Source organism: Lichenostomus cassidix, unplaced genomic scaffold (assembly GCF_008360975.1).
Source record: "Lichenostomus cassidix isolate B80296 unplaced genomic scaffold, HeHo_3.0 HiC_scaffold_39, whole genome shotgun sequence".
Classification (NCBI taxonomy): domain Eukaryota; kingdom Metazoa; phylum Chordata; class Aves; order Passeriformes; family Meliphagidae; genus Lichenostomus; species Lichenostomus cassidix.
Genome location: NW_028147446.1, coordinates 1,944,875 through 1,972,125, shown reverse-complemented (window position 1 = coordinate 1,972,125; position 27,251 = coordinate 1,944,875). Strand labels below are relative to the sequence as shown.

At 46.9% G+C, this 27,251-nt stretch overlaps 2 protein-coding genes across 2 annotated transcripts in view; both read left to right on the top strand.

Moving 5' to 3' along the window:
• LOC146422712 (LIM homeobox transcription factor 1-beta-like) overlaps positions 1–13,744 on the top strand; it is a 22,895-nt gene extending 9,151 nt beyond the window's left edge. The window contains exons 4-10 of the mRNA XM_085045791.1: positions 6,797–7,056; positions 8,928–9,097; positions 9,507–9,542; positions 10,285–10,362; positions 10,451–10,559; positions 11,746–11,868; positions 12,679–13,744. Of these exons, the coding sequence (XP_084901917.1) occupies positions 6,797–7,056; positions 8,928–9,097; positions 9,507–9,542; positions 10,285–10,362; positions 10,451–10,559; positions 11,746–11,868; positions 12,679–12,911 (1,009 nt within the window). The 3' untranslated portion in view covers positions 12,912–13,744. The remainder of the gene's footprint in view (positions 1–6,796; positions 7,057–8,927; positions 9,098–9,506; positions 9,543–10,284; positions 10,363–10,450; positions 10,560–11,745; positions 11,869–12,678) is intronic.
• A 4,224-nt stretch (positions 13,745–17,968) lies between these two features.
• Positions 17,969–27,251, top strand: part of LOC146422711 (endoplasmic reticulum transmembrane helix translocase-like) — an 11,034-nt gene continuing 1,751 nt past the window's right edge. The window contains exons 1-5 of the mRNA XM_085045790.1: positions 17,969–18,980; positions 21,980–22,069; positions 23,168–23,358; positions 24,578–24,650; positions 27,157–27,246. Of these exons, the coding sequence (XP_084901916.1) occupies positions 18,552–18,980; positions 21,980–22,069; positions 23,168–23,358; positions 24,578–24,650; positions 27,157–27,246 (873 nt within the window). The 5' untranslated portion in view covers positions 17,969–18,551. The remainder of the gene's footprint in view (positions 18,981–21,979; positions 22,070–23,167; positions 23,359–24,577; positions 24,651–27,156; positions 27,247–27,251) is intronic.

Sequence of the window (27,251 nt, the reverse complement as noted above, 5' to 3'; positions counted from 1 at the left end):
TCTCTCCCCTCTCCTCTCCCCTATTTCCCCTCCTCCTCTCCTCACCCCCAACTTTAATTAAATCCTCCTAATGAATCTTTAATGAGCTCTTTAATTAAATCCTCTCCCCCCATTCCCGATTTTCCCAACCTTTTCCTTTCGCTGGAAAAAAACAGGAAATTGGAAAAGGAGAAACCGGAAATTGGTTTTGGGATCAGATTGGGATCGAGGATGGCAGAGAGAATTCCTGCCTGGAATGTTAATGGGGCTCGGGGCTGGAAAGCCCAAAAAACACATAAAAATGGCCAAAAAAAATCCCAAAAAATAAAAAAAAAAATCACAACAAAATTTAAAAAAAATCCCCCAAAATATCCCACAAAAATCCCCCCAAAACCCACAAAAAATCCCCCAAAAACCCACAAAAAATCCTCCAAAAACCCACAAAAATCGCAAAAAAAAATCCCAAAAAATCCACCCAAAAATCCTAACAAAATTTTTTAAAAATCCCCAAAAAAATCCCACAAAAAATCCCTCAAAAACCCACAAAAAATCCCCCAAAACCCACAAAAATCGCAGAAAAATCCCAAAATCCACCCAAAAATCCCAAAAAATCCACCCAAAAATCCTAACAAAATTTTAAAAAATCCCCCAAAACCACAAAATCCTCAAAAATCCCCCCAAAACCCCCCAAAAGAGCAAAAATCCCAAAAAAATCCACCAAAAAATCCCAAAAAATCCACCAAAAATCCTAACAAAATTTTTAAAAAATCCCCCCCAAAAAACCACAAAAAATCCCCAAAAAACCCCACAAAAATCGCAAAAAAAATCCCAAAAAATCCACCAAAAATATCTCCCAGAAATCCCAAAAAAATCCCCCAAAAACCCACAAAAATGGCCAAAAAAAATCCCAAAAAATCCCCCAAAAAATCCCAAAAAATCCAACAAAAAATCCCAAAAAATCCACCAAAAAATCCCAAAAAATCCACCAAAAATCCTAACAAAATTACTAAAAACATCCCCCCCCCAAAAAACCACAAAAAATCCCCCAAAAATCAAAAAAAAATCCCCAAAAAATCTGGAAAAAAATCCACAAAAATCCCCCAAAAGTAGCAAAAAAAATCCCAAAAAATCCACCCAAAAATCCACAAAAAATCCACAAAATCATGGATTTGGGTTTTGGTGAATGGAAGGAGGAAAAATCGTTTTTTTCCTAATTTTCCTCCCCAAAAACCCCAAATCCAGAGGGAAATGATCCCAAAAAACCCATAAAACTGGGAGGATCCATAAATATGGAACAGGAGTGGGAAAACCTCTGGAAAATTGAATTCCAAACTGGTGGGAATTATCCTAAATCCTCCTTTTCCCCATTTTTTCACCCTAAAAACCCCCAAAATTTCAGGATTTTTAACCCCAAAAATGCCCCAGGCCAGGGTTATCCAGGATTTCCAGAGGAACATCCGGATAATCATCCCAAACCCTCATTTTTTCACCCTAAAAGCCCCAAAATTTTAGGATTTTTAACCCCAAAAATGCCCCAACTGAGGGTTATCCAGGATTTCCAGAGGAACATCCGGAATATCGAATTCCAAACCTGGAATTCCTTATCCTGTTCCCCATTTTTCATCCTAAAAACCCCAAACTTTTAGGATTTTTAACCCCAATTTTTTTAGGAAAACAACTCCAAAAATGTCCCAGCCGAGGGTTATCCAGGATTTCCAGAGGAGCATCCGGAATATCGAATTCCAAATCCTCCTTTTCCCCATTTTTTCACCCTAAAACCCCCAAAATTTTAGGTTTTTTAACCCCAAAAATTCCCCAGCCGAGGGTTATCCAGGATTTCCAGAGGAGCATCCGGATAATCATCCCAAACCCTCATTTTTTCACCCTAAAAACCCAAATTTTTTAGGATTTTTAACCCCAAAAATGCCCCAGCCGAGGGTTATCCAGGATTTCCAGCAGGAGCTTCCGGATAATCATCCCAAACCCTCATTTTCCCCATTTTTTCATCCTAAAACCCCACAATTTTAGGGTTTTCAACCGAATTTTCCCACCCTAAAAACCCCAATTTTTTAGGATTTTTAACCCCAGAAATGCCCCAACTGAGGGTTATCCAGGATTTCCAGCAGGAGCATCCGGAATATCCAATTCCAGACCAGGAATTCCTTGTCTTTATCCCCATTTTTCATCCTAAAACCCCCAAAATTTTAGGATTTTTAACCCCAAAAATGCCCCAGCCCAGGGTTATCCAGGATTTCCAGTGGAGCATCCAGAATACTGAATTCCAAACCAGGAATTCCTTATCCTTTTCCTCATTTTTTCTCCTAAAAACCCCAATTTTTTAGGATTTTTAACCCCAGAAATGCCCCAGCCGAGGGTTATCCAGGATTTCCAGAGGAGCATCCGGAATATCCAATTCCAAATCCTCCTTTTCTCCATTTTTTCACCCTAAAAACCCCAAAATTTCCGGATTTTCAACCCCAAAAAAGGCTCATCCCAGGGTTATCCAGGATTTCCAGCAGGAGCATCTGGAAAATCATCCCAAACCCTCGTTTTTTCACCCTAAAACCCCCAAAATTTTAGGATTTTTAACCCCAATTTTTGAGGATTTTTAACCCCAGAAATGCCGCAGCCGAGGGTTATCCAGGATTTCCAGAGGAGCATCCGGAATATCCAATTCCAGGCGGATTCCCGGCGCTCCGGGGGTTTCTCCCCCCGTTCCGGGCGGAAATTGCAGCCGCAGAGATCTCGGATAATCGGATGAGCTTCGTGATTAAATTTCCCACCTTCGCCTCCCTTTATTAAAATTCCCACAATTCCGAGCTGCGCCGCCGAAAGGGGAAAAAAAAATGAAAAAAAGGAATTTTTAATGCTTTTTTTGGGGTTTTTTCTTCTCCCGTCCTTGTGGTTTTTCGGGGGAAATGTGGGATTTGTGATCGGAAAATTCCCGGATTATTCCCTGGGTGGGAATTGCGTCCGGAAAATGAGGATTTTCCAGGTTTTCCTGGTTTGGTTGGTTGGTTTTTGGGGCTTTTTTTTTGGTTTTTGGGGTCTTTTAATTTTTTTTTTTGCTGGGATGTTCAGCTTTTCCCAAATCCTGCTGTTCCCGAAGGAATCCCAAAAAAAAAAAAAGGGGAATTCCCTGGATTTCGGGAGGTTTTTTTCCTGCAGGAAAAGGAGGGATTTGGCTCCCAAAAATGAGGATTTTCCTGCTTTGGGGGGATTTTTCCATTTTTCCTTTTTCCTGGCCATTCCTTCTCCCAGTTTCCCATTATTCCCAATTTCCCATTATTCCCAATTTCCCATTATTCCCAGTTTCCCATTCCTATTCTCAATTCCCAATTTTCAATTCCTATTATTCCCAATTTCCCAATTCCCATCCCATTCCATTATTCCCAATTTCCCATTATTTCCATTATTCCCAGTTTCCCATTATTCCCATTATTCCCAATTTCCCAATTCCCAGTTTCCCATTATTCCCAATTCCCATTTTTCCCAATTTCCCAATTCCCAATTTCCCATTCTCAATTCCCAATTCTCAATTCCCATTATTCCCATTATTCCCATTATTCCCATTATTCCCATTATTCCCATTATTCCCATTATTCCCATTCCCATTCTCAATTCCCATTATTCCCATTATTCCCAATTCCCATTATTCCCAATTCCCATCCCATTCCATTATTCCCATTATTCCAAATTTCCCATTATTCCCATTATTCCCATTATTCCCATTATTCCCATTATTTCCCATTATTCCCATCGTTCCCATCATTCCCATCATTCCCATCATTCCCAAAATTCCTCCAGAAACCCAAAATCCCTGGAAAAACCCCCAAAAAACTCCAAAAAAACCCCCAAAACCCCACAAACCCCAAAAAACCCCCCAAAACCCCCAACCCCCCTCGCCGCCTTGCGTTGCCATGGAAACGCAAACGGAATTAGTTGGATTTAAACAAATTCCGCAGATATTAAAAACCTCCCGAGGCTCTCCGGGAATTCCAGAGTCTGGAAAAAAGCTGGGAATGAGAATTCCCGGGAATTGGAGTTGACGTGCGATGCTCATTATTCCCAATTAACGCCGAAAACAGCAGGAAAAACCGGGAAAAATCCCTTTTTTTAAGGGAATTCTGACATTTGAGAGGCTGGGAATTGCCAGAAAGTGGGAAAAAAATCCCTTTTTTTAGGGAATTCTGGCGTTTGAGAGGCTGGGAATTGCCAGAAAGTGGAAAAAATCCCTTTATTTAGGGAATTCTGACATTTGAGAGGCTGGGAATTGCCAGAAAGTGGGAAAAATTCCCTTTTTTTATGGAATTCTGACTCTTGAGAGGCTGAGAATTGCCAGAAAGTGGGAAAAAAATCCCTTTTTTTAGGGAATTTTGGTGTTTGAGAGGCTGGGAATTGCCAGAAACTGGAAAAAAATCCCTTTTTTTAGGGAATTCTGGTGTTTGAGAGGCTGGGAATTGCCAGAGTTTGGGAAAAATCCCTTTTTTAAAGGAATTCTGACATTTGAGAGGCTGGGAATTGCCAGAAAGTGGGAAAAATCCCTTTTTTTAGGGAATTCTGGTGTTTGAGAGGCTGAGAATTGCCAGAGTTTGGGAAAAATCCTTTTTTTTAGGGAATTCTGGTGTTTGAGAGGCTGGGAATTGCCAGAGTTTGGGGAAAAAATCCCTTTTTTTAGGGAATTCTGGCGCTTGAGAAGCTGGGAATTGCCAGAAAGTGAAAAAAATCCCTTTTTTTAGGGAATTCTGACACATGAGAGGCTGGGAATTGCCAGAAAGTGGGAAAAAATCCCTTTTTTTAGGGAATTCTGACACATGAGAGGCTGGGAATTGCCAGAAAGTGGGAAAAAAATCCCTTTTTTTATGGAATTCCGGCTGCGATCACACCTGGAATTCACTCCCTGGCTTTTTTCACGGAATCCTAAAAATCAGAACATCCCAAAAAAACCCCAAATCCCGGGATGGGAAGGTCAGGAACATCCCAAAATCCCCCAAAATCCCCCAAAATCCCCAAATCCCGGAGGATTTTCCCAGCCTCCTTCCCAATCCCTCTTGATGAGCTCCTCAGCAAATCCTGGGATTTCGGGAAAATCCCAACTAATCCTCATTTTATTGCTTTTCCAGCCCGAGGGAGGGAGAAAAAAAAAATTCCCAAATTCCCTCTGGAATTCTCGACTCCCTGGAATTGTCCCTAAAATTCCCAAAATTCCTTGTGAGATTCCAAAGGTGATTTTCCCAACCCTAAAAAACTCCGGAATTCCAGGAATTTTGGGGCAAATTCCTGCACGGAAAGGGTCGGGATGGAGCCGAAATCCATGGAATTGCCCAAAAACCTGGGAAGTGACGCTCGGGAGCCAAAATTTGGGGGAAAATTGGGTGGAAATTCGGGGATTTTGGGGTCAAAGGTCTCCCCGGAAAACCCCAAACGATCTCCACCTCTACTCGGAGCTGTTTTTCTGTTTTTCCCCCTAAATCCTGGATTTTTTTTTTCCGGATTTTTTCCTAAATTACATTTTTGCAGATCTCCCCTCGATTTTTTTTTTTTTTTCCCGGATTTTCCCCGTTTTTTCCCCGATTCTTTTCCCAATTTTCCCCCGATTTTTTCCCAATTCCTTTCCAGATTCCTCCCCTATTTTCCTCTATTCTTTTCCCAATCCCCCCTCGATTTTTCCTGTTCTTTTTCCCAATTTTCCCCCCGATTCTTTTCTTGATTCTTTTCCCGGTTTCCCCCCGATTTTTCCCCTGATTTTCCCAATTCTTACCCGATTCTTTCCCCCATTTTTTCCCCAATTTTCCCGGATTTTTCCCGATGTTCCCAGGCTGTTCCCCCGGCGCTGCAGCTGCTGCCTCTTTTCCTGATATTCCCAATTTTCCTGATATTCCCAATATTCCCGATATTCCCAATTTTCCCGGATTTTTCCCCAATTTCCCCGTTCCAGGCTGTCCCCCTGGCACTGCAATCACTGCCGCTTTTCCCCATATTCCCAATATTCCCAATTTCCCCTGATTTTTCCCCATCCCAGGCTGTTCCCCCGGCACTGCAATCACTGCCTCTTTCCCCAATATTCCCAATATTCCCAATTTCCCCGGATTTTTCCCCATTTTTCCCCATTTTTCCCAGGCTGTTCCCGCGCCGCTGCAGTAACTTCTGCTTTTTCCGATATTCCCGATTTTCCCAATTTCCCCTGATTTTTCCCCATTCCAGGCTGTTCCCCCACCGCTGCAATCACTGTCGCTTTTCCTGATATTCCCGATATTCCCGATTTTCCCAATTTCCCCGGATTTTTCCCCATTCTAGGCTGTTCCCCCGCCGCTGCAATCACTGCCTCTTTCCCCAATATTCCCAATTTTCCCCGATTTTTCCCCATCCCAGGCTGTTCCCCGGCCGCTGCAGTCACTGCCGCTTTCCCCGATATTCCCGATATTCCCGATTTTCCCAATTTTCCCATTTTTTCCCCATCCCAGGCTGTTCCCGCGCCGCTGCAGTAACTTCTGCTTTTTCCGATATTCCCAATATTCCCAATTTTCCCAGATTTTTCCCCATTCCAGGCTGTTCCCCCGCCGCTGCAGTAACTTCTGCTTTTCCCGATATTCCCAATATTCCCGATTTTCCCAATTTCCCCTGATTTTTCCCCATTTCTCCCAGGCTGTTCCCCCGGCACTGCAGTAACTTCTGCTTTTCCCCATATTCCCAATTTTCCCAGATTTTTCCCCAATTTCCCCATCCCAGGCTGTTCCCCCGGCACTGCAATCACTGCCTCTTTCCCCAATATTCCCAATATTCCCAATTTCCCCGGATTTCTCCCCATTTCTCCCAGGCTGTTCCCGCGGCGCTGCAGCCGCTGCCTGCAGGCCGTGCGCAGCTCGGAGCGAATCCAGAAGGTTCTGGAAAGGATTTTCCACGAGCGCTGCCTGCAGTGCGGAGCGTGCGAGAAACCTCTGCGCCAGGGAGACCTGGTGCTGCTGCGCGGCGAGAAGCTGCTCTGCCGCCGCCACTTCCCGGGAAACCAGCCCGAATTCCCGGGAAATCCCCAATTCCCCGCGTCCCGAGCCGCCAGCCCCGCGCCCTCCGAGTCCGGTAAAAACCGGGAATTCTGCGGGAAAATGGGAATGGGGAGGGTGGGAAATGATTTTCTGTGGTTCTGGGAAGTTCTGGGAGCTCTCCCGGGGTCAATTCCCGGGAAATCAGCCCGAATTCCCGGGAAATAATCCTGAATTCCCGGGAAATAATCCCGAATTCTCGGGAAATAATCCCGAATTCCCGGGAAATCCCGAATTCCTGGGAAATAATGCTGAATTCCTGGGAAATCCCGAATTCCCCGCGTCCCGAGCCGCCAGCCCCGCGCCCTCCGAGTCCGGTAAAACCGGGAATTCTGCGGGAAAACTGGGGATGGGGAGGGTGGGAAAGGATTTTCCGTTTTGGAAAATTCATTTTTGGAATGTTCCGGGAGCTCTCTCGGGGTCAGTTCCCGGGAAATAATTCCGAATTCCCGGGAAATCAGCCCGAATTCCTGGGAAATAATCCCGAATTCCTGGGATTTTCTGTGGTTCTGGGATGTTCTGGGAGCTCTCCCGGGAAATCATCCTGAATTCCCAGGAAATCAGCCCGAATTCCTGGGAAAGCCCAATCCCTGCTGTGGATCCAATCCCATATCCCGGGTGGATCCTTCCCTGAATTCCCGATTTCCCATTGTGGATCCTTTCCCCGAATTCCCATGTATTTTCCATGGATCCAATCCCACATCCCGGAATTCCCGTTATGGATCCAATCCCATATTCTGGGATGATCCTCTCAGAATTCCCATTTATTTTTCCCTGGATCCAATCCCACATCCCAGAATTCCCATTTATTTTTTCATGGATCCAAGTGGTCAGATCTTCCCAGAATTCCCATTATTGATCCAACCCCACATCCCAGAATTCCCATTATTGATCCAACCCCACATCCCAGAATTCCCATTTATTTCCCATTATGGCTCCAACCCCACATCCCAGAATTCCCATTATGGTTCCAATCCCCCATCCCAGAATTCCCATTTATTTTTTCATGGATCCAATCCCACATCCCAGAATTCCCATTTATTTCCCATTATGGATCCAATCCCACATCCCACAATTCCCATTTATTTTTTCATGGATCCAAGTGGTCAGATCTTCCCAGAATTCCCATTATTGATACAACCCCACATCCCAGAATTCCCATTTATTTCCCATTATGGATCCAATCCCACATCCCAGAATTCCCATTATGGATCCAACCCCACATCCCAGAATTCCCATTTATTTTCCATGGATCCAATTGGTCAGATCGTCCCAGAATTCCCATTTATTTCCCATTACTGATCCAATCCCACATCCCAGAATTCCCATTTATTTTTTCATGGATCCAAGTGGTCAGATCTTCCCAGAATTCCCATTATTGATCCAATCCCACAATCCAGAATTCCCATTTATTTCCCATTATGGCTCCAACCCCACATCCTGGAATTCCCATTACGGCTCCAACCCCACATCCCACAATTCCCATTATGGTTCCAATCCCCCATCCCAGAATTCCCATTTATTTTTCCCTGGATCCAATCCCACATCCCAGAATTCCCATTTATTTCCCATTATGGCTCCAACCCCACATCCCGGAATTCCCATTACGGATCCAATCCCCCATCCCAGAATTCCCATTTATTTTTTCATGGATCCAACCCCACATCCCAGAATTCCCATTATTGATCCAATCCCACATCCCAGAATTCCCATTTATTTCCCATTACGGATCCAATCCCACATCTCAAAATTCCCATTACGGATCCAACCCCACATCCCAGAATTCCCATTGTGGATCCAACCCCACATCCCAAAATTCCCATTACGGATCCAATCCCCCATCCCGGAATTCCCATTTATTTTTTCATGGATCCAACCCCACATCCCGGCATTCCCATCCCGTTCCAGCTCGGAGCGAGGACGAGGACGGCGCCAATTCCCAGGGCAAAGCTTCCCAAGGGTCCCAGGAGGATCCCAAAGACCCCAAACGCTCCAAGCGGCCGAGAACCATCCTGACCACACAGCAGCGGCGAGCCTTCAAGGCGTCCTTCGAGGTGTCGGCCAAGCCCTGCCGCAAGGTGCCAGTTATGGGATTTTATGGGATTTTATGGGATTTGGGGTTTGGGATTTGGAATTTGGGATTTGGGATTGGGGATTTGGGATTTGGGATTCAGAGCCTTCAAGGCGTCCTTCGAGGTGTCGGCCAAGCCCTGCCGCAAGGTGGGATTGGGATTTGGGGTTTTATGGGATTTGGGGTTTGGGATGGAGTTATGGGATTTGGGATTGATTTGGGATTGGGGATGGAGTTATGGGATTTGGGATGGAGTTATGGGATTTGGGATTCAGAGCCTTCAAGGTGTCCTTCGAGGTGTCGGCCAAGCCCTGCCGCAAGGTGCCAGTTATGGGATTTTATGGGATTTTATGGGATTTTATGGGATTTGGGATTTGGGGTTTGGGATTTGGGATTTGGGATTCAGAGCCTTCAAGGCATCCTTCGAGGTGTCGGCCAAGCCCTGCCGCAAGGTGGGAGTTAAGGGATTTTATGGGATTTGGGATTGGGGATTCGGGATTTGGGATGGAGTTATGGAATTCGGGATTTGGCATTTGGGATTTGGGATTTGTGACAGAGTTATGGGATTTGGGATTTGGGATTCGGGATTTGGGATGCAGAGCCTTCAAGGCATCCTTCGAGGTGTTGGCCAAGTCCTGCCACAAGGTGGGAGTTATGGGATTTTATGGGATTTGGGATTGGGGATTTGGGATGGAGTTATGGGATTTGGGATTCCCAATCCCAATCCCAAGGAATTCCCGTTCCCCATCCCACTCCTGAGGAATTCCCATTCCCATTCCCAATCCCAATCCCATTCCCAACCCCAAGGAATTCCCAACCCCAAGGAATTCCCATTCCCATTCCCAACCCCAAGGAATTCCCGTTCCCAATCCCAAGGAATTCCCAACCCCGAGGAATTCCCGTTCCCAATCCCAAGGAATTCCCAACCCCGAGGAATTCCCGTTCCCAATCCCAAGGAATTCCCAACCCCGAGGAATTCCCAATCCTGAGGAATTCCCAACCCCAAGGAATTCCCAATCCCATTCCCAATCCCAAGGAATTCCCAATCCCGAGGAATTCCCATTCCCAACCCCAAGGAATTCCCAACCCCAAGGAATTCCCATTCCCATTCCCAATCCCAAGGAATTCCCAATCCCGAGGAATTCCCAATCCCAATCCCAAGGAATTCCCAATCCCGAGGGATTCCCGTTGCAGGTGCGCGAGACGCTGGCAGCAGAGACCGGCCTGACGGTCAGGGTGGTGCAGGTTTGGTTCCAGAACCAGCGAGCCAAGGTGCGAGTTGGGGTCGGGAATTTTCCGCGGGGATTCGGGAATTCCTCCCCAGAAGGGGTTTTTCGGGAACGCTGGGGTTTGTTCCCAGATGAAGAAGATCGCCCGGCGGCAGCAGCAGCAGCAGCAGCAGGAGGAGCAGCTCGGGAATTCCCGCAGGGCCGGCAGGAGCGGCAGGGAGGGGAACGAGGAGAGCGAGGGTGGGAATGGTGGGAATGGTGGGAAATAATGGGAAAATTGGGAATGGTGGGAATGGTGGGAATCTCGGGAATAATGGCAATGGGGATGGAATGGGAAAGGGGAATGGGAATGGGAAAATCAGGAATGGGAAATGTGACGGGAAAGGGGATGGGAATGGGAAATTGGGAATGGGAATATTGGGAATGGGGATGGGAAATTCGGATGGGAATGGAATTGGAATTGGGAATTGGGAATGGGATAGGAAAGGGGAATGGGAATGGGAAAATCAGGAATGGGAAAATCAGGAGTGGGAAATGTGACGGGAAAGGGGATGGGAATGGGAAATTGGGAATGAGAATGGGGATGGAATGGGAATGGTGGGAAAATTGGGAATGGTGGGAATGTTTGGAACGATAGGAATGGGAATGATGGGGATGGAATGGGAACGGGCATGGGAATGGGAAAATCAGGATTGAGAATATTGGGAATGGCAGTGGAATGGGAATGGGAAATCCCTTGGGATTCGGGAGGGGGAATGGCGAAATCAGGAATGGGAAAATCGGGAATGGGGATGGGAAATGGGGATGGGAATGGAATGGGAATTGGGAATGGGATGGGAAAGGGGAATGGGAATGGGAAAATCAGGAATGGGAAAATCAGGAATGGGAAATGTGACGGGAAAGGGGATGGGAATGGGAATGGGGATGGAATGGGAATGGTGGGAAAATTGGGAACGGTGGGAATGTTGGGAACGATGGGAATGGGAATGATGGGGATGGAATGGGAATGGGCATGGGAATGGGAAAATCAGGATTGAGAATATTGGGAATGGCAGTGGAATGGGAATGGGAAATCCCTTGGGATTCGGGAGGGGGAATGGCAAAATCAGGAATGGGAAAATCGGGAATGGGAAAATCAGGATTGGGAATATCAGGAATGAGGATGGGAAATGGGGATGGGAATGGAATGGGAATTGGGAATGGGATGGGAAAATTGGGAATGGGAGAATCAGCAATGGGAAATTGGGAATGGGGGTGGGAAGTGTGACGGGAAATGGGATGGGAATGGGAAATTGGGAATGGGATGGGGATGGAATGGGAACAGGAACTGGAATGGGATGGGAATGGATCTGGGATTTGGGGATGGGACAGTGGGAAGCCCCACCATCCCAAATCCCAATATCCCAAATCCCAATCCCGATCCCAGAGCCCAGCGCCGCCCCAGCTCTGGAGGGAATTCTGCTCCCATATTCCCGAATTCCCCAGCCGCTGCTGCCCCTGGAGCCCAGCGGGTTTGGGATCAACCCCCCGGAGCAGCTGCAGCCCTACGGTAACCGGGAAACCGGGAATTTGGGAATTCCGGGAGTTCTGGGAATCATGGGGAATGGGATGGGATTGGGAATGAGGTTGGGATTGGGATGGGAATGGGAATGGGGAAAGTGAATGAAATGGGATTGGGAATAGGGTTGGGATTGGGAAGGGAATGGGAAAAGGGAATGAGATGGGATTGGGATGGGAAAACGGAATGGAAATGGGAATGGGAATGGGGAAAGGGAATCAGATGGGATTGGGAATGGAATAGGATTGGGATTGGGAATGAGATGGGAATAGCAAAGGGATGGGAAGGGAATATGGGATTGGGAATGGAAATGGGGAATGGGAATGAGATAGGATTGGGAATGGGAATATGGGATTGGGAATGGGATTGGGATGGGAATGGGAAAAGGGAATGAGATGGGATTGGGATGGGAATGGGAATGGGGAAAGTGAAGGAAATGGGATTGGGAATAGGGTTGGGATTGGGAAGGGAATTTGGGATTGGGATGGGAATGGGAAAAGGAAATGAGATGGGATTGGGATTGGAACAGAAATGGAAATGGGAATGGGCAAAGGGAATCAGATAGGATTGGGAATGGATTGGGAATGGGATGGGATTGGGAATGGAATGGGATTGGGACAGGGAATGGGATTGGGAATGAGATGGGAATATGGGATTGGAATGGGAATGGGAATGGGGAATGGGAATGAAATGGGATTGGGAATGGGAATATGGGGTTGGGAATGGGAATATGGGATTGGGATGCCGAGACCTCACCCCTGTTTTCCCCTCTCCCCTTTTCCCACTTTTCCCCTTTCCCAGACTCGGAGGGAGTTTTCCAGGAGCTGGACGGAGAGGCTCTGGGGTCGCTGGGAGAGCTGCTGATCCCTGCAGATTCCCAAATCCTGCCGGGGCGCCTCGGGAATCATCCCATCGGGAATCATCCCATCGGGAATCATCCCATCGGGAATCCCATAGGGAATCCCATAGGGAATCCCATTGGGAATCCCATCGATCGCCTCTACTCCATGCAGAGCTCCTACTTCACCTCCTGACCTTCCCGGGAATCCCGGAATTCCGAGAATTCCGTGGGAATCCCAAACCGGATTTGGGGCTGGGAAATCCTTCCGGGAATTCCCAGGAAATCCCGAGTGGGGAAAAGGGATGGAGCTGGAGATGAGGGTCTGGATTTTGGGATTTTCCATGGGGAGGGAGATTCCCGGCGGGAATTTTCCTGTTGTTTTCCAGGTGGGGATTTTCCATCAGGACCAGGAATTCTGGGCTGGAATCCCTCGGGATTTGGGAATTTCCCAGTGATTTTCCATGGGGATTTGGGAATTTCCCAGTGCTTTTCCATTGGGATTTGGGAATTTCCCAGTGCTTTTCCATTGGGATTTGGGAATTCTGGGCTGGAATGCCTCAGGATTTGGGAATTTCCCAGTGGTTTTCCATCGGGATTTGGGAATCTCAGGGTTGGAATCCCTTGGGATTTGGGAATTTCCCAGTGATTTTCCATGGGGATTTGGGAATTCTGGGCTGGAATGCCTTGGGATTTGGGAATTTCCCAGTGCTTTTCCATCAGGATTTGGGAATTTCCCAGTGGTTTTCCATGGGAATTTGGGAATTTTGGGGTTGGAATCCCTTGGGATTTGGGAATTTCCCAGTGGTTTCCCATGGGGATTTGGGAATTTCGGGAGCAGAACGCATCGATGTTCAGAATTCCCAACGGGAATCCCTCGGGAATGACTTTCCCAAAAGATGTTTTTAGGGAATGACCCGGAATATCCCAAAAATGCCTCATTCCAGCCCCAAATTTCCTGGGGGAAAAGGGAGGAAATTCCCAGGAAAAACTCCCGGAATGTTGGAATCTTTTCCCAATCCCGGAAATCTAGGATTTCGGGAGGGAAAAAGGGATTTTTTTTCCCCAAAAAACCAGAGATTCCTGAGGTTTTTGAGGAATTTTGAGGAAAAGCTCCAGAGGATCCCAAATCCCGGAATTCCCTGGCTTTGGGGTTGATGGAGTTTGCCAGGCATTTCTGAGGGAATTCCCAGCAGAATTGAGGCAAATTTGATGGTTTTTTGCCTTAAATTCCTGAGCTGGAATTCCTGGGATTTTCTCCTCCCTGTGGGTTTTTTTGGGAATTTTTTCGGGTGGAATTTTTTTGGGGATTCTTAATTCTTTTTTTTTTTTTAATTTTTTTTTTTCCGCATGTGTCTGTCGGGAAATAAATCCCAGGAAACAAACAAAAAAAAAAGAAAAAAATTCGGAAAAGTTTTGGGAATTTGTGGGAAAAAATAAGGGAAAAGATGGGAAAGAAAAGAGGGAAAAGGTGGGAAAAAACAGGGAAAAAAAGAGGAAAAAATAAGAGGGAAAAGGCAATTTTTGGATTTCATCCCAAAGACTCCCAAGGAGATCTCACAGGAATTTTTTTTTATTTATTTATCAAAGTTTTCAGGATAAAATCCTGGGAATTCGCAGGGAAATGGAGATCATTCCCACATCCTTTTCCAGGGGGAAAAATCCAAGGATTGGGAGATTCCAGAAGATTCCAGAAGATTCCAGAGGGATTTTAACTCCTGGGATTCTCTAGGGGGGGAAAAGAAAAAAGAGAAAAATCACTTTTTTATCCCAAATTTCCTTCCTAAAAATCCTTTTTTCCCTAATTTCCTGAGGCAGGAAGGAACCTGGGAGGAACCAGAGCCCAAAGTTGATCCCAAATTTCCATTTTTTCCAGAATTTCCTAAGGAAAAACAGACACACTTGGGGTCTCCTGATCCCATTTAATCCCAAATTTTTATTTTTATCCATTTTTATCCCAAATTTCCTTTTTTCCAGCATTTCCTGAGGAAAAATAAGCACATTTGGGGTCTCCTGATTCCACTTGGAGCCCAAATTTGATCCCAAATTTCCATTTTTTCCAGGATTTCCTGAGGAAAAACAGACACATTTGGGGTCTCCTGATCCCATTTTAATCCCAAATTTTTATTCATTTTTATCCCAAATTTCCCTTTTCCAGCATTTCCTGAGGCAGGAGGGGACAGGCCTGGATTTGGGGCCATTTTTAGGGTTCTTTTCTCACTTTTTTTCCCCCCAAATTTTTGCTCCAAACCCATTTCCAGGGGTCCCAGTGTCACCTCCAGAGGTGTCCCTGCAGTTGTCACCCGAGGGGACATCAGGGGTGACACCAAGGGTGACATTTTCAATGCACAGCAGGAAGGGACAGTGCCACATTATGGGGGAAATGGTCATTTTTAGGGTTCTTTTCCCACTTTTTTCCCCCAAATTTTTGCTCCACACTCACCTCCAGCACTATCCCCAGGGTTGTCACCCGAGGGGACACCAGAGGGGACACCAGGGTGACATTTTCAGTGCAGAGCAGGAGGGGACAGGCCTGGATTTGGGGCCATTTTTAGTGTTTTATTCCCATTTCCCCCCAAATCCCAGCTCCACACTCACCCCCAGCACTGTCCCCGGGGCTGGCAGTGGGATTGTCACCCATGGGGACAGCAGAGGTGACATTTTCAATGCACAGCCAGCAGGGACAGTGCCACATTATGGGGAAACAGGGCCATTTTTAGGGTTTTATTCCCATTTTTCCCCCAAATCCCAGCTCCACACTCACCTCCAGCACTGTCCCCAGGGTTGTCACCCGAGGGGACAGCAGGGGTGACACCAGAGGTGACATTTTCAATGCACAGCAGGAAGGGACAGTGCCACATTATGGGGGAAATGACCATTTTTAGTGTTTTATTCCCATTTTTCCCCCAAATCCCAGCTCCACACTCACCAGCAGCACTGTCCCCAGGGCTGGCACTGGGATTGTCACCCTTGGGGACAGCAGAGGTGACATTTTCAATGCACAGCAGGAGGGGACAGTGCCACATTTGGGGCCATTTTTAGGGTTTTATTCCCATTTTCCCCAAATCCCAGCTCCACACTCACCTGCAGCGCTGTCCCCGGGATTGTCACTGGGTTTGTCACCCCTGGGGACAGCAGCGGTGACAGTCTCGGCGCAGAGCAGGAAGGCGCTGACCTGCGGGTGGCACTGGGTGACATTCCCGGGGTGCTGCTGCAGGCAGAGCTCGAAGGCTGACAGCGACTCGGAGCAATCCTGCCGGATCTGCCGCACCAGCGGGCTGGGAACGGGCGGGAAATGGGGGGAAATGGTGGGGAAAATATCAGGGAAAATATCAGGAAAGTATTGGGGAAATATCGGGAAAATATTGGGGAAATGTTGGGGAAATATCAGGGAAAATATTGGGGAAATATTAGGGAAATATCGGGAAAATATTGGGGAAAATATTGGGGAAATATTGGGTAAATATCAGGAAACGAATGGCAAACTATTGGGTAAATATCAGGGAAATATCAGGGAAAATATTGGGGAAATATTGGGGAAATATTGGGAAATATCAGGGAAAATATTGGGGAAATTATTGGGGGAAATATTGGGAAAATATTGGGGAAATGTTGGGGAAATGTTGGGGAAATATCAGGGAAAATATTGGGGAAAGACCAGGGAAATATTGGGAAAATATTGAGAAATATTGGGGGAATATTGGGTAAATATCAGGAAAATATTGGGAAAATATCAGGGAAATATTGGGAAAATATTGAGAAATATTGGGAAAATATTGGCGGAAATGTTGGGGATATATCAGGGAAATATTGAGAAAATATTAGGAAAATATCAGGAAACTGTTGGGAAACTATTGGGAAAATATCAGGAAAATATTGGGGAAATATTGGGAAATGTCAGGAAAACATCAGGGAAATGCCAGTGTCCCCAGTGACAATCCCAGTGTCCCCAGGGTGTCACTCCCAGTGTCCCCAGTGTCCCCATGTGTCACTCACTGGTCAGTGTCCCCAGTGTGTCACTCTCAGTGTCCCCAGTGTCCCCAGTCAGTGTCACTCACTGGTCAGTGTCCCCAGTGTCCCCATGTGTCACTCCCAGTGTCCCCAGTGTCCCCATGTGTCACTCACTGGTCAGTGTCCCCAGTGTCCCCATGTGTCACTCACTGGTCAGTGTCCCCAGTGTCCCCAGTCAGTGTCACTCACTGGTCAGAGGCGCACCGGGCGATGCTGTCCCTCAGCCGGTGACAATCCCACTGTCCCCAGTGTCCCCATGTGTCACTCACTGGTCAGAGGCACACCGGGCGATGCTGTCCCTCAGCCGGTGACAGTCCCAGTGACAATCCCAGTGTCCCCAGTGTGTCACTCCCAGTGTCCCCATGTGTCACTCACTGGTCAGAGGCGCACCGGGCGATGCTGTCCCTCAGCCGGTGACAGTCCCACTGTCCCCACTGTCCCCAGTGTCCCCAGTGTCCCCAGTGTGTCACTCACTGGTCCGAGGCGCACCGGGCGATGCTGTCCCTCAGCCGGTGACAGTCACAGTGACAATCCCACTGTCCCCAGTGTCCCCAGTGTGTCACTCACTGGTCCGAGGCGCACCGGGCGATGCTGTCCCTCAGCCGGTGACAATCCCAGTGTCCATCCCACTGTCCCCAGCGTCCCCATGTGTCACTCACTGGTCAGAGGCACACCGGGCGATGCTGTCCCTCAGCCGGTGACAATCCCAGTGTCCATCCCACTGTCCCCAGTGTCCCCAGTGTCCCCAGTGTCCCCATGTGTCACTCACTGGTCAGAGGCACACCGGGCGATGCTGTCCCTCAGCCGGTGACGGTCCCAGTGACAATCCCAGTGTCCATCCCAGTGTCCCCAGTCAGTGTCACTCACTGGTCAGAGGTGCACCGGGCGATGCTGTCCCTCAGCCGGTGACAATCCCAGTGTCCATCCCACTGTCCCCAGTGTCCCCAGTGTCCCCAGTCAGTGTCACTCACTGGTCAGAGGCACACCGGGCGATGCTGTCCCTCAGCCGGTGACAGTCACAGTGACAATCCCACTGTCCCCAGCGTCCCCAGTGTCCCCAGTCAGTGTCACTCACTGGTCAGTGTCCCCACTGTCCCCAGTCAGTGTCACTCACTGGTCAGTGTCCCCAGTGTCCCCAGTCAGTGTCACTCACTGGTCAGAGGCGCACCGGGCGATGCTGTCCCTCAGCCGGTGACAGTCCCAGTGTCACTCCCAGTGTCCCCAGTGTCCCCAGTCAGTGTCACTCACTGGTCAGAAGCACACCGGGCGATGCTGTCCCTCAGCCGGTGACAATCCCGCTGCCAGCTCCCGGGACTCGCCGCCACGCAGCGCCCGTAGCGCTCCAGCTCTGCCCCGCAGTGCCGCGCCGTCAGCGCCAGCGCCTCCCTGCATGTCGCGACAGCGTCACCGCCGGCATGTCGCGACAGCCACAGGGGCACGGCAGGGATGTCGCGACAGCCACAGGGGCACGGCAGGGATGTCGCGACAGGGGCAGGGGCAGGGCAGGGATGTCGCGACAGAGTCACAACCGGACAGAAGCGCGGAGACATCGGCGTGACAACCGGAGCGACACGAAGGGACACGAAGAGATCCGAGAGGATCCGAGAGGATCCGAAGGGTTACGGAGAGACACGGAAGGACCCGAGGGGACACGGAGGGACACGAAGGGACACTGCACAACCGGAGGGACACTGCACGCCCCGAGGGGACACTGCACGCCCCGAGGGGACACGGAGGGACACGAGGGGACACGAGGGGACACGAGGGGACACGAGGGGACACCGCGCGATCCCGCCCCGGCCCGGCCCCGCCGCCCCTCACTCACATGGCGGCTCCTCCTCCTCCTCCTCCTCCTCCGCCGCCGCGGCACTTCCGCCACTCCTCCCCACCGCGCACGCGCCGCGCTCCGCTTCCGCCACTCCTCCCCAGCGCGCACGCTCCGCTCCCCGCCGGCGGAAGCGCGGGCTCGGCGGGGCGCAGCAAGATGGCGGCGGCCGCCGCGGAGGACGAGCTGGTCTCGTCGGTGACTCTGTACCGGCGGCGGCCGCGGCTGCTCCGCGGCACCGTGCTGCCCTTCGCCGCCGGGCTCTACCCCGCCTGGCTGTGGCTGTGGGGGCCGCGGCTGTGGGGGGAGGCGGCGGGGCAGCCCGAGGCGGCGCTGCTGGCGCTCGGCGCCATCGCGGCGCTGCAGCTGCTGACGGCGCTGGCCGGGATGTGGTCTGTGCACGCCGAGTGCGCGCTGAGCTGCGTCAGGGTGAGCGGGACGGGAACGGGGACAAGGACAGGGGCTGAGGGGTTCAGGGGCTGAGGGGATTTGGGGTCTAAAGGGAGATTTGGGGTGTGAGGGAGGTGAGGGGGCTGAGGGGATTTGGGTCCTGAGGGCTCTGAGGGGATTTTAGGGTCTGAGGGGATTTGGGCTCTGAGGGAGATTTGGGATCTGAGGGAGATTTGGGCGCTGAGGGGGTTTGGGGGCTGAAGGAGGTGAGGAGGATTTGGGTCTGAGGAAGGTTAAGGGGCTGAGGAGATTTGGGGTCTGAGGGGACTGAGAGGAATTTGGGCTCTGAGGGGAATTTGGGCTCTGAGGGGAGGTTTGGGGTCTGAGGGGAATTTAGGGGCTGAGGGGATTTGGGGGCTGAGGGAGGTGAGGAGGATTTGGGGCTGAGGGGATTTTAGGGTCTGAGGGAGGTGAGGGAGGTTTGGGGTCTGAGGGGACAATGAGGCAGTTGAGGGGAATTTGGGGTCTGAGGGGAATTTGGGGCTGAGGGGATTTGGGGTTTGAGGGAGATTTGGGCTCTGAAGGAGGTGAAGGGGCTGAGGGGATTTGGGGGATTTGGGTCCTGAGGGGTCTGAGGAGATTTGGGCTCTGAGGGGAATTTAGGGTCTGAGGGAGGTGAGGGAGGTTTGGGGTCTGAGGGGATTTGGAGGAATTTAGGGGCTGAGGGTGTTATAAGTAAAAACGAGTCAATCGAAAATTTAGCAGCAAAATCTTTACAGAAAGCAGATTACAAAATAGCAGCAATTGCATACATTCATTAAACCCCAGAATTCAGAATACAAGGCTGGAGGCAATAAGCAAACAGCTCTGGCTGTGCCTGGGAGTCTCTGCTCCCCCGACAAGCACACTTTCAGTTTAAACTTCCGCTTTTTATACAGCTTTTAGTTTCGTTTCTCTGAAATTCCCACTCCCTGAGTTCCTGGTTTGCACCTCCTGCTCTCTCTCCTGTGCTCACGTTCCCCTATTGCTGATTGTTTCTGGGGCTGATTGGAGATGCTTTAGTTTTTCTGACATGAATAATATAATTATTCAATTCCCCTTGCAGATGTTACAGGGGGAATTTGGGGCTGAGGGAGGTTCAGGCTCTGAGGGGGACTTGAGGGCTGAAGGGGATTTGGGGGCTGAGGGAAATTTGGGCTCTGAGGGAAATTTGGGGTCTGAGGGGATTTGGGGTCTGAGGGCATTTGGGGGCATTTGGGGTCTGAGAGATTTGGGAGTTTGGGGTCTGAGGGGATTTGGGATCTGAGGGAAATTTGGGGGCATTTGTGGTCTGAGAGAGATTTAGGGGCATTTGGGGTCTGAGGGATTTGGGATCGAGAGATTTGGGGGTGAGGTCTGAGGGATTTGGGGGAATTTGGGGTCTGAGGATTTGGGGGAATTTGGGGTCTGAGGGGATTGGGGGCATTTGGGGTCTGAGGGGATTTGGGGTCTGGGGATTTGGGGGCATTTGGGGTCTGATGGGATTTGAGGGGCATTTGGGGTCTGAGAGAGATTTGGGGTCTGAGGGCATTTGGGGTCTGAGAGATTTGGGGTCTGAGGGGATTTGGGGTCTGAGGGGATTTGGGGGCATTTGGGGTCTGAGGAGTTGGGGGCATTTGGGGTCTGAGGTTTGGGATCTGATGGGATTTGGGGGCATTTGGGGTCTGATGGGATTTGGGGGAATTTGGGGTCTGAGGGGATTTGGGATCTGAGATTTGGGGGCATTTGGGGTCTGAGGGGATTTGGGGGAATTTGGGGTCTGAGGGGGTTTGGGATCTGATGGGATTTGGGGGCATTTGGGGTCTGAGGGGATTTAGGATCTGAGAGAGATTTGGGGGCATTTGGGGTCTGAGAGAGATTTAGGGGCATTTGGGGTCTGAGGGGATTGGGATCTGAGGATTTGGGGCATTTGGGCTCTGAGGGAAATTTGGGGTCTGAGGGGATTTGGGGTCTGAGGGCATTTGGGGGCATTTGGGGTCTGAGAGAGATTTGGGGGAGTTTGGGGTCTGAGGGGATTTGGGATCTGAGGGAAATTTGGGGGCATTTGTGGTCTGAGAGAGATTTAGGGGCATTTGGGGTCTGAGGGGATTTGGGATCTGAGAGAGATTTGGGGGCATTTGGGGTCAGAGAGAGATTTGGGGGAATTTGGCATCTGAGGGGATTTGGGGGCATTTGGGGTCTGAGGGGATTTGGGATCTGAGGGGATTTGGGGGCATTTGGGGTCTGAGGGGATTTAGGATCTGAGAGAGATTTGGGGGCATTTGGGGTCTGAGGGGATTTGGAATTTAGAGCAGTTTGAGGTATTTCTGTATTAAATATGGAATATTCAAGGCAAATTCTTAAAATCTCGAACAGGAGCTGTTCAACATGGGATGTTAAATATGGGAATTGTGGAATGGTAGAGGAATAAAATATGGGATGTTAAATATGGGAAATGTGGGATTTTGGAGGTGTAAAGTTTGGGTTGTTGAGGAGGTGAATTGTGGCAGATAAAAGGTAAAAAAAATGGGATGTTTGGGAAGTAAAGTGTGGGATATTGAGGGGATAAAATGTGGAATATTGGAGGTACAAAATGTGGATATTTCAGATTAAAAAGCAAGATATTCAAGGTGTAAAATGTGGGATGTTGAAGAGCTAAAATATGGGATATTCAAGGTATAAAATAAGAGATTACAGTTAAAAAAGTGGGAAATGGATGGTGTGAAGTTTGGGGTGTTGAGGGTATAAAATGTGGGGTTTTGAAGAGATGAAATGTGGGAAATTTGGAGATTAAAAAGTGGGATGTTCAAGGTGTAAAACATGGGATATTGAAGGGATAAAATATTGGGTGTTAGAGGTATAAAATATGGGATATTACAGATAAAAACTGGGATATTGAAGTTTTAAAATCCAGGATATTAAGGGTATAAAATCCAGGCTATTGCAGGGATCAAACCTGGGCTGTTCAGGGCTAAAATGTGGATTTTTTCCTGATTTTCTGCTGTTTTTCCTTTTTCCAGGAGCCTTGTCCCTCCAAAGCCACCTTGGCCAAAGTGGTGCCAACAGCCAACAATGGCAGCGTGGAGCTGGTGCCTCTGCACAGGGACCAGGTGAGAAACCCCAAAATTCATCCCAAAATAATCCCAAAAATCCCATTGATTCATTGGCACCATGGAGCTGGTGCCTCTGCACAGGAACCAGGTGAGAAACCCCAAAATTCATCCCAAAATAATCCCAAAAATCCCACTGATTCATTGGCACCATGGAGCTGGTGCCTCTGCACAGGGACCAGGTGAGAAACCCCAAAATTCACCCCAAAATAATCCCAAAAATCCCATTGATTCACTGGCACCATGGAGCTGGTGCCTCTGCACAGGAACCAGGTGAGAAACCCCAAAATTCATCCCAAAATAATCCCAAAAATCCCACTGATTCATTGGCACCATGGAGCTGGTGCCTCTGCACAGGGACCAGGTGAGGGAAATCCCAAAAAATCCCTGGGATTCATCCCAAAATAATCCCAAAATCATTGATTCACTGAGTGCCTCTGCACAGGGATCAGGTGAGAAATCCCCAAAAAATCCCAAAAAAATCCCAAAAATCTGATTTATTCACTCTGCACAGGGACCAGGTGAGAAACCCCAAAATCCCAAAAATCCCATTAATTCTGTAATCACACAAAACTGGGGATTTTTGTGGGATTTTGAGGATTTTGGGATTTTTTTTATTTTTGGGATTTTTGGGGATTTTGTGGGATTTTGGGGGGTGGGATTTTGGGGATTTTGGGAATTTTTGTGGGGATTTTGGTGGGATTTTTTGGGGATTTTTTTTGGGATTTCTGGTGGATTTTTGTGGGATTTTGTGGGGGATTTTTTGTGGGACTTTTGTGGATTTTTGTGGGGATTTTTTTTTTATTTTTGTGGGGGATTTTGGGGGATTTTTCAGGGATTTTTGGGGATTTTTGGGATTTTGTGGATTTTGGGGATTTTGTGGGGTTTGGGAGGATTTCTGGGGATTTTTGGGGTTTTGGGGGATTTTTATGGGGATTTTTGTGGGATTTTTCGGGGATTTTTTGTTGGATTTTGTGAGATTTTTTTTTTGATTTTTGGATTTTTGTGGGATTTTTATGGGATTTTGGGGGATTTTTTGGGGGATTTTTTAAAAATTTTTTTGGGATAATTTTGGATTTTTTCCCTGTTTTTCTGCAGGGTGAGGATGGACAGGAAGCTTTGTCCTTCGAGTTCCAGAAAATCAAATATTCTTACGAAATCCACGGGAAGAAACAATTCCTGCCTGTGGCTTTTCCAGTGGAAAATCCTCTGAGTTTCTACCAGAATTCCAGAGGATTCCAGGAGGACAAGGAAATCCGGGAAGCTGAGAGGAAATATGGGACAAACAAGTGAGGATTTGGGGGCTTTTTTGGGGGGAAAAATCCTGGAAAAATATGGGAAATGTTGGGAGAAAATATTCCGAGATATTGGCAAATATTGGGGGAAAATATTTTGGGGAAATATTGCAAAATATCCCCAAATATCCTGGGAAAATATTCCAAAATATTCCTAAATATGCCTGGAAAATATTGAAAAATATCTTGGGGAAATATTGCAAAATATCCTGGAAAAATATCCCAAAATATCCCCAGGATATTCTGGGAATATATTCCAAAATATTCTGGGGAAATATTGCAAAATGTCCTGGAAAGAAATCTAAAAATATCCCCAAATATCCCAGGAAAAAATTCCCAAATATTCCGGGAAAATATTGCTAAATATTCCAGAAAAATTTCCCAATGTATTCTGGAAAAATAAAATATTATCTTTCTGTATCCTTGGAAAATTTCCCAAAATATCCCAGTGAAAATATTCCAAAATATCCTGGAAAAATACTCCGAAATAACCCAGGAAAATATCCCCAAATAGCTCAGAAAAATATCCCAAAATATTCTGGGAAAAATGCAAAATATCCCCGAATATCCCAGGAAATTATCCTGAAATATCCCAGGAAATTATCCCAAAATATCCTGGGAAATTGTTCTAAAATATTCCAGGAAATTATCCCCAAATATCCCAGGAAATTATCCCAAAATATCCTGGGAAATTGTTCTAAAATATTCCAGGAAATTGTCCTAAAATATCCCAGGAAATTATCCCAAAATATTCTAGGAAATTATCCCAAAATATTCCGGGAAATTATCCCAAAATATCCTGGAAAATAATCCCAAAATATCTTGGCAAATTATCCCAAAATATCCTGGGAAATTATCCCAAAATATCCTGGGAAATTATTCTAAAATATTCCAGGAAATTATCCCAAAATGTCCTGGAAAATAATCCCAGAATATCCTGGGAAATTATTCTAAAATATTCCAGGAAATTATCCCAAAATATCCTGGGAAATTATCCCAAAATATCCTGGGAAATTATCCCAAAATACCCCAAAAATCCAAACTTGGAGCAAAACTTTCCCCCTGGATTTTGAATTTTTGCTTTTTCCTTTTAGAATTCCTTCAAGAACTGAAGGATTCTCCTCAGGAATTTTGGGAATTCATCCCAAACATCCCAAATTGGGTTGGAATTTTGGGGGAAAATGCAATAATTCCCAAATTTCTTGTTTTGCAGGGCGGAGATGGTGGTGCCAGAATTCCTGGAGCTCTTCAAGGAGAGAGCCACAGCTCCCTTCTTCGTTTTCCAGGTAAAAAATGGGAATTTTTTTTGGGAATTCTCCTCTTTTTCCTGGGATTTGCTGCTTTTCCAGCTGCCTGGAGGTTTGTTGGTTAAACCAGCTGGGAGAGGAAGAGGAGATTTGGGAAATTTGGGGAATTCTGGGCTGGATTGGGATGATTTTGGTACCAAATTCTGCTCCTAAATGTTCCCAAAAATTGAGGAATTCTGGATTGGATTGGGATGATTTTGGTCCCAAATTTTGGTCCTAAATTTTTCTAAAAATTGAGGAATTCTGGGCTGGATTGGGATGATTTTGGTACCAAATTTTGGTCCTAAATTTTCCTAAAAGTTGAGGAATTCTGGGCTGGATTGGAATGATTTTGGTCCCAAATTTTGGTCCTAAATTCTCAAAAAAATTGGGGAATTCTGGGCTGGATTAGGATGATTTTTGTTCTAAATTTTTCTCCTAAATTTTTCTAAAACTTGAGGAATTCTGGGCTGGATTGGGATGATTTTGGTCCTAAATTTTGCTCCTAAATTTTCCCAAAACTTCAGGAATTCTGGATTGGATTGGGATGATTTTGATTTCTTTTTTCCTGGAATTTCAGGAATTCTGGGCTGGATTGGAATGATTTGGTACCAAATTTTGCTCCTAAATTTTCCCTAAAATTGAGGAATTCTGGATTGGATTGGAATGATTTTCGTCCTAAATTTTCCTAAAAGTTGTGGAATTCTGGGCTGGATTGGGATCATTTTGGTCCTAAATTTTGCTCCTAAATTTTCCTAAAAGTTGAGGAATTCTGGATTGGATTGGGATGATTTTGGTCCCAAATTTTGCTCCTAAATTCTCAAAAAAATTGAGGAATTCTGGGCTGGATTGGGATCATTTTGGTACCAAATTTTGCTCCTAAATTCTCCAAAAAATTGGGGAATTCTGGGCTGGATTGGAATGATTTTGGTCCCAAATTTTGGTCCTAAATTCTCAAAAAAATTGGGGAATTCTGGGCTGGATTAGGATGATTTTTGTTCTAAATTTTTCTCCTAAATTTTTCTAAAACTTGAGGAATTCTGGGCTGGATTGGGATGATTTTGGTCCCAAATTTTCCTCCTGAATTTTCCCAAAACTTCAGGAATTCTGGATTGGATTGGGATGATTTTGATTTCTTTTTTCCTGGAATTTCAGGAATTCTGGGCTGGATTGGAATGATTTGGTACCAAATTTTGCTCCTAAATTTTCCCTAAAATTGAGGAATTCTGGGCTGGAATGGGATGATTTTCGTCCTAAATTTTCCTCCTAAATTCTCCAAAAAATTGAGGAATTCTGGGCTGGATTGGGGTGATTTTGATTTCTTTTTTCCTGGAATTTCAGGAATTCTGGGCTGGATTGGAATGATTTGGTACCAAATTTTGCTCCTAAATTTTCCTAAAAGTTGAGGAATTCTGGTCTGGATTGGAATTATTTTCGTCCTAAATTTTTCTCCTAAATTCTCCAAAAATTTGAGGAATTCTGGTCTGAATTGGCATCATTTTGATACCAAATTTTGCTCCAAAATTCTCCAAAAATTTGAGGAATTCTGGGCTGGATTGGGATGATTTTGGTCCCAAATTTTGGTCCTAAATTCTCCAAAAAATTGAGGAATTCTGGCTCAGATTGGCATCATTTTCCTCCTTTTTTCCTGGAATTTCAGGAATTCTGGGCTCATCAATTAACTCAAACCCCCAAAATTCCCCTTTTTTTTCCCCAAAATCTCACTCCAGCTTCCCTCTGCTCCTAATTCCTGCCGTTTTTCCGGGATTTTTGGGGATTTTTTTGGGGATTTCTTGGGGGATTTTTTGGGGATTTTTTGGGATTTTTGGCGGGATTTTGGGGGGATTTTTTAGGGATTTTTGGGGGATTTTTGGGCGATTTTTTTAGGGATTTTTATGGGATTTTTTTAGAGATTTTGTTGGGATTTTTGGGGGGACTTTTGGAGGGATTTTTTGGGGTGTTTTTAAGGGATTTTTGGGGGAAACAAATTTTAGGGATTTTTAAGGATTTTTTAGGGATTTTTTTAGGGATTTTTTGGGGATTTTTTTTAGGGATTTTTAAAGCATTTTCTTAGGGATTTTAATGGGATTTTTTTAGGGATTTTTTGGGATTTTTTTTAGAGATTTTGTTGGGATTTTTGGGGGATTTTTTTAGGATTTTTGGGGATTTTTGTGGGATTTTTGTGGGATTTTTTTGGGATTTTTTGGTGATTTTTCGGGGATTTTTTTAGCGATTTTTTTGGGGATGTTTTGGGGGATTTTTTTGGGATTTTTCTGGGATATATTTTGGGATTTCCCAGGTGTGCTGTGTGGGTCTGTGGTGTCTGGATGAGTACTGGTACTACAGCGTGTTCACCACGGGATTTTATGGGGGATTTTTGGGAGATTTTTTTTAGGATTTTTATGGGATTTATTTGGGATTTTTTGGGGATTTTTCAGGGATTTTTTTGGGGATTTTTTTAGGGATTTTTATGGGATTTATTTGGGATTTTTTTGGGGTTTCCCAGGTGTTCTGTGTGGGTTTGTGGTGCCTGGATGAGTACTGGTACTACAGCCTGTTCACCCTCTCCATGCTGGTGGCTTTCGAGGCGTCGCTGGTGCA